Raw genomic sequence first — 9,813 nt, forward strand, 5'->3', positions numbered from 1 at the left:
GCAACTGAGATCTCTGGTGAGTTTTGATACTGACAGTCGATTGAAATTAAAATCTAGTACATACAAGACATTTTTAACTGTCTTATTCCCATATAGATGTTTCTCTTGTGTGTGTTATTTGTCCTTATTTCCTGTAAGCAACTGCAATTCATTTTTTTTTTATCATCAGTTCTTCTCACACTGCTCAAAATATCCTTACAATATGTGACATGATGTGTTGCGTCTGTGTCTATTACCTAATCACACATAGCTGCATTGGATAATAAGGAAATTATACGTGTCATATTTGTGGAACACTCTGATGTTGTTGGTTTGGACAACAACTTGAGCAGCTGCTTGTATGTTCTTCTGTAAAGAATTGTCCAGTTGCATTCACATTGTTGGTATAAACCTTTAATCCTATTTTTTCTTTTACTTTTTAAATCAGTCAGATAGTCAATTATTTTAAAACATGTTTAGATGAATTTAGCTCAATTCATCGAGATAAGCTGACATGCAAACACGCATTAATCGAAGGAGAGGGTGAGAAGAAGAGAGATGAGATGAAGAAGATGAGTTAGAATTATATTTTGGCAGAATGACCTAAATGACACATATACTTGTGTCACTTTGTCATGCCGGTCCTCCTACTTCACTTTTTTTCATCCAGACACTTTAACTTGTTCAAAATCTATATTTTAAACCCCTCTGACCGTTAAATACATGTAGCAAAATAATGGTTGAGCTGGACAAAGTGAGTATAATTCACGTGGATAATGAGCGTGACTATGAACACTTTGAACCAAAAAAATTAAAATAAAAAGAAAAAATCATTAAAATAAGAATAAAAATAAATAAGTAAAAAAACAAAAAAGATACTAGTAAGTTGTGACTCCATCCTCCTCTTCCTCATCCTCATGTTTCTTCTTCTTCTCCCCCCCCTTCCTATTTCTTCTTCTTCTTCTTCCCCACTCCCCCATTTCTCACACCATTCCCTCGTTCCTCCCCTTCTGTTTCTTCTTCTTCTTCTTCTTCCCCACTCCTCCCCTTTTCGTTCCCCTCCCCCATGTACGTTTCTTCTTCTTCTTCCACAGTCCCCTATATTCCCCCCCTCATAAGAAGCTACATCATGATTTCTCTACACACACAATATTTTGATTTTGCGACGTTCAATTTCCAGCAATTCGATTTTCAAGTTCTCATTTTTATTGCCGTACTTTAAAGTTAAAATATCACAATGTTTGTTTATTACTTGTAATTCAGTTAATTTTTCTCTTTATGCTGGCTGAAAATTTAGTAAAATACATATTATGGCAATTTCTGAAAATACCTAATTGTGAATTCAAACTCATAAATGTAGCTAGCGTTACAGTGAACCGTATTTTATTAGAGAAAAATGTTGTTTGACAAATAACTTATTAGGATATTTATTTAAAATTCTAGCAAAATTTTCAAGAGATCTTAATTATGTTTTCTTCTTTTTCTGTTAACTTTGCATCACTGTTTATTATATTTTTATTTAATTTTGCCATTTCCTAGGAAGAAGAAATTTGTGAATTTTAGGAAAAAGAGATAGAGATGGAGGCATTGATTTTCTTTTTCTTTTTCGTTAAGAAAATAGTATATAATAAGTGTTTTTAGTAAAAAAATATAAAAAATGACATGGAATATGATGTGTCATCCACATCAAGCAAGTGAGATACACACATGGTGAGAGGAGTTTAAAATATAGAGTTTAAACAAGTTAAAATGTCTGGATGAAAAAAAAAAGTAAAGTAGGAGGACCGGCATGACAAATTGGCACAAGTACAGGCGTCATTTAAATTATTATGCCTTATATTTTCGGTAAGTGTATTACACGTGAGTGGTCCCACTCATAGACTACATCACTACACTCTAACCGACTCCAATTAACTCCATATTTCCTATTTACACTTTAGCCCCTCAACTAGTTACAAGTGCATCATAGTATAGTCTATACAACTCAACAGTTCCAACATGCACATTTAACAACTGGCAACTGCATATTTTTGCATAGTGTGATTGATCAAGCAAAGCCTTACAGCTTAGCTATGTCTTTAAACGGAGAACAAAATTTTCCTGGTGCTTCTACTTCCAAAAGCAGAGCTTAAAACACGAAAAAGTTCTCAAAATATAAAAAAAACATTCTCTCTAATCATCGTTTGTTAGTTTTTGCTTGCGATCCAATTTTTACTCTGGCTAATGCTCTGGCTAAAATCACCTCCACATCATCCTCTCTCTGAAACTGTATTTTGCAATAATAAACACATGAAGTTTGTCAAGCACAATACATAGAGAGTAAGTAATAATAGAAGAGCAGCAAAACGTAATTCCAACCCAGTCATTGTATTTTAACAAATCTTTGCATGTGGTGCAGCAATGTTAGTTTTGAAGGTTAATTCAATGTGCCCAAAAATGACGAGCAAACTAAGATTAACCAGAAAAATGGGAAAAAAAGTAAGTGAAAAAAACAAATGGAGTTTATGAGTACCTCAATGATTTTTGCAATGGACCCGAAAGTCAATGACAAAGTTCTCAAACCTGGAAGAATCCAAATAAAGCCATCTAGAATTTTTTGAGAAGTTGCAGTAGATGAATAAATTTGCAATTCCAGATTCTTGATATCATGGATTGGTGGAAGTAATGTCTCAGTTAGCTCATCAGGAAAGATGATATCCTGACAACACCATCAAAAAACAACTCAACATAATCAATAACCAAACAGTTGAATAGTCGTAGAAACTCAAATTGAGTTACAGAGATCAAGTCACATACATAGTTACAAATAACAGTAAAAATCAGCGCTGCTTATATGTCAAAAACCCAAATAGTTGAAACAAAAATAAAAGCAGGATGAGCAAGCTAGTACGCAATCTCGAACCAAACGTTTCATCTGCTTTTATTTGCATGCACTTTCTGTATTTGACTAATAAAGATAACAACAACAACAACAACCCAGTGCATTCCATCAACGGTAGGGTCTAAGGAGGGTAATATGTACGCAGAATTTACCCGTACCTTTAAAAAGGCAGAGATGTTGTTTTCAGTAGACCCTCGGCTCAAGGAAGATAAAGGAAAGGGTCAATGACAAGCAAACCAATCGTAAAATCAAGCGAAAAACACACAACTAGCACTAGTTAGTACAATTAAAACCAAAGCAAAAACAACAAGTAATAATAGAAGTCCAGAAAGGCGAAAACACGTAAAGACATGGTGTACTAAAGCTATTGTAACAAAACAAAGACAAAGCTCGACTACTAATCCTCTATCCTAATTCTCAACCTCCACACCATCCTATCCATGGTCATCGTATCCATGGTCATGTCCAAAGACACTTACAAAAATGTAGTATTGTTCGCAACATAGTAAAAATACATACGTACTCAATCTATCTAGAGCAACCCATGTCCGTTAATTAGTTTAATGAGAAAAGAATGCATATCAAATAACCATGATTAAATGCTATAATTTGCCAAAAAAAACTATATATCTACTGATTTGGGTAAACATGTTGGGTAAAAAAAGTTGTACATTACCGGATCCATTGCAAACAAAAAAAGACGAAATTAAGGGTTTACCTGTTCATTCTCGCAAATCAAACTCAAGTGCTTGGAATGAGCAAAAGACTCCAAAATATTTCTTAACCAAATATACCAGCGAGCATTAAGCATTTTGAGTCTTAAATGGAATTTAACAAATTCCAACCCATTACAAGCTTTAATTCCACGAAAAGAAGTAAGACCACCATAGTACTCCCAAGGATTTTAAGTTAGGAGCCTGTAATATTATCTCGTCAACTCTATCAAATTTTTCTAACTTCAGCACAAACTTCGCCAGATGCTGGAGAAACAAAAAGGAATTCAAAATGCTCGCGGAGCATATCAACTCCAGAAAAAACATCACGGCGACAACCATCTATCACAAGGTTCTCAAGTTGAGGGAATCTGTTTATAAAAGGACTCAATGTCTTTTCTAGGGCATAAACCCTTTCCAATGTCAAATTCTTGACCGTAGTAGGAGAAGCCATCTCGAATTCGTACTTATCCACTTCAAGCCTTAAATATGAAAATACAATAGACTCCAGCTTTTTAGACTTTACTTGTAATTTGGATTCACACGCAGTGTATTCCACCTTCAAAAATTTTAAGGTAGGATTTGGAACTACTATTGTGCCCAAGTATTCTGGATAAGGCTCTATGACTAATTCCTCGATTCGAGGGAACCCGGCTATGAAATCTGCGAATACAAAATCATCACCCCACCGGCGAGACATCATATAGAAAGAGTGATCTTAGATTAGGAACCATAAAATTAGAGTCTGAACTAATCTCACAATCTTTGATACTTAAAACAACTAATGTAGCAGATAAAAAAGTAACACCAGATAAAGAGAAAAGGTGGAAAGGCTCCTCATAAGTAAGCGCTTCTATAGCAAGATGTAACGCTTTAACCTTGTTTTCTATGGCAAAATTTATCCATTTTTTGACCAGCAATTCACAAGAAGAGTTTTTATCAACTGTTATTCGAAGAAAGAGCATGCCAATTTCACCGTTCTCTAAATAAATATCTGAGAGGGAAGCCCAAAGTCTTAGCCATCTCTTGGACCAAACACTAGCTCTGGCTGCATCTTTCGGGTGAACCCGGAAAAAAATTTCACGGATTATTTTGACTGGCAAATTGGAAATTCTATCGACACAGGCTATATCATGTCCTCCTACTGTGGTCTCTGTAATTGCAATTTCATGGCTATTTGGATATTTTGGAGTTTTCCACAGAAACTTTCTTCTTCGTGGCATTTTTGGAACGATGAGAAATGACTAGCGGAAATGAAAAGAAATTTAAAGCATCATAGTATTAACTTTGGGAAAGAACCAGAGGAATATAAAGGGCATGTTGTAATCGGAAGAGATCAACATTAGTGAACCTCGTGGACGTAAAACCCTTTATTTCAATTGGCTTTATTTATTCCCCGTTCAATCACCGACTATTACCATTTATTTTCATAGTTATCTTTACGGGAGTGGAAGAGACTTATCGATTACGAAGCTCTTGTCCCGATAACGCAAAGATCATTTGTTCAAAATGGCAAATGCCAGTACAGTGTGATTAGGAACCTGTACTCCCTCGAAAATTAGTCATACTAGAGGCCGTCTAGACATAACAAATTTTTTCTTTTTCTCGAAATTAGTATTTGAACATAAATTTTTTAATTTTTATTTAAAGATAAATTTTGAAATTTTAAAAAATTTCAAAAAATTATTTTTCAAAATTTTTACTTAGATCACTTATAAAACTTCAAAAATAACCCAAAATTATATTCATGTCCAAACAAAACTTTAATTTTCAAATATTATTTTCACTTAAAAAATTGTTTCACTTTATTTTGTTTTGAAAATTTAGAATTCTTATGTCCAAACGCCACAAAATACTTCCGTTGTTGCAATTTATATTTGGACCTCTTCATAGTACAATAGTCAACTGGACCAATTTTCGGTGAATTCACATATTAATTTTTAAGTATTTTAAAATAAATTTTATATCTTTAAAAATATGTGAATTTTGGAAAAAATGTAATTTTTGAAGTTAAGTTGAAAAATTATATTTGAAAATATATTTGGATATGTATTTCACTTGAAATAATATTACAGTAATATTGCGAGCGAAAACGAAATTTTACATGAAAAGTGGTAAATTTAGAAACTAGTCTTCATAATTTTTTAAAACTCGTCTTCAAAAATCCCCTTAAATGTAAAACAAAACATGATTTGAAATATTTTTCGGGAAAAAAATATGGCCAAATAGCTCCTTAAGTCATAATAGTTAACAATTGAAAATATTTAAAAACTATTTGCAAACAAATGGTCAAAGAAAAACTTGTTTGACTTCCCAAAAGAATAGATTGATTCTTTTAAGGAAAGATTACTAATCAAATGAATAAATTTTTACTAGTAAAATTAATCTCTTTCTTTTTTGGGAAAATATCCTCGAACCAGAATTTTAAAGCTGGCAAGAAATTTTTAGTTTTGGCAGCATAATTTACGATTTTGCAGCAGGCTATTTTTTCAAAGGTTTTGTAACAATGTCAAAATAAAAATGATGACACTAAATAATCCAATTATTAAGACTATATTTATCTTGTAATTTACGCTGAGTGAGCACATTATTAGTTAGTATAGTTGGTGTTAGTTAGAATAGTCTGTTAGCTATTACATATTAGTTAGTGGAGGTTTATTTCTTATTTTCTTGCTAGTTGTATCCTAGTTGTACACATGTATATAACTGAACAGTACTCAATAAAAAGGTTAGAGTTTCATTTCATAAAGTTAGAGACTCTCTACAGTTCTCATTTCTCTCTCTACAAGCTCCATCTTCTAGAAGCTACTGAATCCTCCATTGGAGGAGATACAGAGCTCAGTCAACATCTGTAATCCTGACATGGTATCAGAGCGGAGGTTCTCTCATCGACCACACCCCTTCTTTGTTTTTTTTTGTTGATTCTAGTTACGGAGTAATCTAGGGTTCTTCGTCAATCAGAATTTGAGGAAAATCTCGATTGGACGCATGCATTGACGATTCATCAACAAATAGAAGAAATTAAGCTACATTTCAGCTACACGAACATCAATCCAACTGTTTTTACATAGTTTCGATGGTGATAGCAGAACAGACTGAAGAGACAACCACAGCGGCAACAACGCAGACGGTAATCAATGCACCTAGCCCTCTTTGCATACATCCTTCTGACATTGCTGGTTCCATACTAGTACATGTTCCATTTGATGGAATTGGATATCGTTCCAGGAGAAGAAGTGTATTGAGAGCTCTTTTAGTGAAAAACAAATTAGGTTTTATTAATTGGGATAGTAAGAGACCCGATGCAATGTCTCCACATTTTTGTCAGTGGGAGAGATGTGAAGATATGGTCACCTCATGGATCCTAAATTCTCTGGCAAAGGACATTGCTAATAGTGTTGAGTATGTGAATGATTATGTTGAGCTGTGGAAAGAACTGGAGGATCGATGTGACCAGACGAATAGAGTTAAGTTGTACCAAATCCAGAAAGAAATCAATGATTTGAGTCAAGGAATGCTTGATATCATTGGCTACTACACAAAAATGAAGAAGCTTTGGGAAGAATTGAACACTCTCAGCATCAAAACTCATTGTAGTTGTGTGTGTACCTGTGGGACAAAGGAAAATATGCATAAGGCAGAACAAGATAGAAGGTTAATACAATTTCTAATGGGACTCAATGAAGTTTATACAGTTGTTCGAGGAAGCATACTCATAATGAATCATCTGTCATCCATGGCACATGCATTTGCTCTGTTGATATAGGAGGAAAACCAGAGGGAAATCATGCCAAGAAATCAATTAAATGTAGTCTCTCGAAAATTAGTCATACTAGAGGCCGTCTGGACATAACAAATTTTTTCTTTTTCCCGAAATTAGTATTTGAACATAAAATTTTAATTTTTATTTAAAGATAAATTTTGGAATTTTTTAAAATTTTAAAAAATTTCAAAAAATTATTTTCAAAATTTTCACTTAGATCACTTATAAAACATTAAAAACAACCCAAAATTATATTCATGTCCAAACAAAACTCTAATTTTCAAATATTATTTTCACGTGAAAAATTGTTTTACTTTTTTTTTTGAAAATTTAGAATTCTTATGTCCAAACGCCACAAAATACTTCCATTGTTGCAATTTATATTTGGACCTCTTCATAGTACAATAGTCAACTGGACCAATTTTTGGTGAATTCGCATATTAATTTTTAAGTATTTTAAAATAAATTTTATATCTTTAAAAATATGTGAATTTTGGAAAAAATGTAATTTTTGAAGTTAAGTTGAAAAATTATATTTGAAAATATATTTGGATATGTATTTCACTTGAAATAATATTACAGTAGTATTGCGAGCGGAAACGAAATTTTACATGAAAAGTGGTAAATTTAGAAACTAGTCTTCATAATTTTTTAAAACTCGTCTTCAAAAATCCCCTTAAATGTAAAACAAAACATGATTTGAAATATTTTTCGGGAAAAAAATATGGCCAAATAGCTCCTTAAGTCATAATAGTTAACAATTGAAAATATTTAAAAACTATTTGCAAACAAATGATCAAAGAAAAACTTGTTTGACTTCCCAAAAGAATAGATTCATTCTTTTTGAAAGGAAAGATTACTAATAAAATGTATAAATTTTTACTAGTAAAATTAATCTCTTTCTTTTTTGGGAAAATATCCTCGAGCCAGAATTTTAAAGCTGACAAGAAATTTTTAGTTTTGGCAGCATAATTTACGATTTTGCAGCGAGCTATTTTTTTAAAAGTTTTGTAACAATGTCAAAATAAAAATGATGACACTAAATAATTCAATTATTAAGACTATATTTATCTTGTAATTATGCTGAGTGAGCACATTATTAGTTAGTATAGTTGGTGTTAGCTAGAATAATCTGTTAGCTATTAGCATATTAGTTAGTGGAAGTTTATTTCTTATTTTCTTGCTAGTTGTATCCTAGTTGTACACATGTATATAACTGAACAGTACTCAATAAAAAGGTTAGAGTTTCATTTCATAAAGTTAGAGACTCTCTACAGTTCTCATTTCTCTCTCTACAAACTCCATCTTCTAGAAGCTACTGAATCCTTCATTGGAAGAGATACAGAGCTCAGTCAACATCTGTCATCCTGACATGGTATCAGAGCTGAAGTTCTCTCATCGACCACACCCTTTCTTTGTTTTTTTTGTTGATTCTAGTCACTGAGTAATCTAGGATTCTTCGTCAATCAGAATTTGAGGAAAATCTCGATTGGACGCATGCATTGACGATTCATCAACAAATAGAAGAAATTAAGCTACATTTTAGCTACACGAACATCAATTCAACTGTTTTTACATAGTTTCGATGGTGATAGCAAAACAGACTGAAGAGACGACCACAGCGGCAACAACGTAGACGGTAATCGATGCACCTAGCCCTCTTTGCATACATCCTTCTGACATTGCTGGTTCCACACTAGTACATGTTCCATTTGATGGAATTGGATATCGTTCCAGGAGAAGAAGTGTATTGAGAGTTCTTTTAGTGAAAAACAAATTAGGTTTTATTAATTGGGATAGTAAGAGACCCGATGCAATGTCTCCACATTTTTGTCAGTGGGAGAGATGTGAAGATATGGTCACCTCATGGATCCTAAATTCTCTGGCAAAGGACATTGCTGATAGTGTTGAGTATATGAACGATTCTGTTGAGCTATGGAAAGAACTAGAGGATCGATGTGACCAGACGAATAGAGTTAAGTTGTACCAAATCCAGAAAGAAATCAATGATTTGAGTCAAGGAATGCTTGATATCATTGGCTACTACACAATAATGAAGAAGCTCTGGGAAGAATTGAACACTCTCAGCATCAAAACTCATTGTAGTTGTGTGTGTACCTGTGGGACAAAGGAAAATATGCATAAGGCAGAACAAGATAGAAGGTTGATACAATTTCTAATGGGACTCAATGAAGTTTATACAGTTGTTCGAGGAAGCATACTCATGATGAATCATCTGTCATCCATGGCACATGCATTTGCTCTGTTGATATAAGAGGAAAAGCAGAGGGAATTCATGCCAAGAAATCAATTAAATGTTGATTCCATTGAATTGAATGTTAATCTAGAGGAAGAACCTTCAAGACAAACTACTCAACTAAAAATCAAATTACGAACAACAGACCTCGACCCTTTTGTGACCATTGCAAACAACCAGGTCACACCAAGGACAAGTGTTATAAGCTGCATGAATACCC

At 33.3% G+C, this 9,813-nt stretch overlaps 3 protein-coding genes across 6 annotated transcripts; 2 read left to right on the forward strand and 1 right to left on the reverse strand.

The window, feature by feature from the left end:
- Nucleotides 1–1,794: 1,794 nt before the first annotated feature.
- On the reverse strand, nucleotides 1,795–5,034 carry LOC107788987 (putative F-box/FBD/LRR-repeat protein At1g78760). 4 transcript variants are annotated; one of them, XM_016610740.2, is made up of 3 exons: nucleotides 4,452–4,998; nucleotides 2,492–2,677; nucleotides 1,795–2,245 (listed from the first exon to the last, which is right to left on the reverse strand). In XM_016610740.2, the coding sequence occupies exons 1-3, from the start codon at nucleotides 4,794–4,796 to the stop codon at nucleotides 2,156–2,158; spliced, it is 621 nt and encodes a 206-aa protein (XP_016466226.1). In that variant the 5' UTR covers nucleotides 4,797–4,998; the 3' UTR covers nucleotides 1,795–2,155. The 4 variants fall into 4 exon arrangements, 1 of the variants encoding a protein (XP_016466226.1); XR_001648739.2 differs by having other exon boundaries at nucleotides 1,795–2,677; nucleotides 4,550–5,034; XR_001648738.2 differs by having other exon boundaries at nucleotides 1,795–2,677; nucleotides 3,579–5,034.
- Nucleotides 5,035–6,649: 1,615 nt separating this feature from the next.
- On the forward strand, nucleotides 6,650–7,339 carry LOC107788984 (uncharacterized). The gene has a single exon (XM_016610735.1). It carries the CDS (start codon nucleotides 6,650–6,652, stop codon nucleotides 7,337–7,339), a length of 690 nt encoding a protein of 229 aa, XP_016466221.1.
- Nucleotides 7,340–9,152: 1,813 nt separating this feature from the next.
- On the forward strand, nucleotides 9,153–9,611 carry LOC107788985 (uncharacterized). Its single transcript, XM_016610736.1, has one exon. It carries the CDS (start codon nucleotides 9,153–9,155, stop codon nucleotides 9,609–9,611), a length of 459 nt encoding a protein of 152 aa, XP_016466222.1.
- The last annotated feature ends 202 nt before the right edge of the window (nucleotides 9,612–9,813 follow it).

Source organism: Nicotiana tabacum, chromosome 3, assembly GCF_000715075.1.
Source record: "Nicotiana tabacum cultivar K326 chromosome 3, ASM71507v2, whole genome shotgun sequence".
NCBI classification, from domain to species: domain Eukaryota; kingdom Viridiplantae; phylum Streptophyta; class Magnoliopsida; order Solanales; family Solanaceae; genus Nicotiana; species Nicotiana tabacum.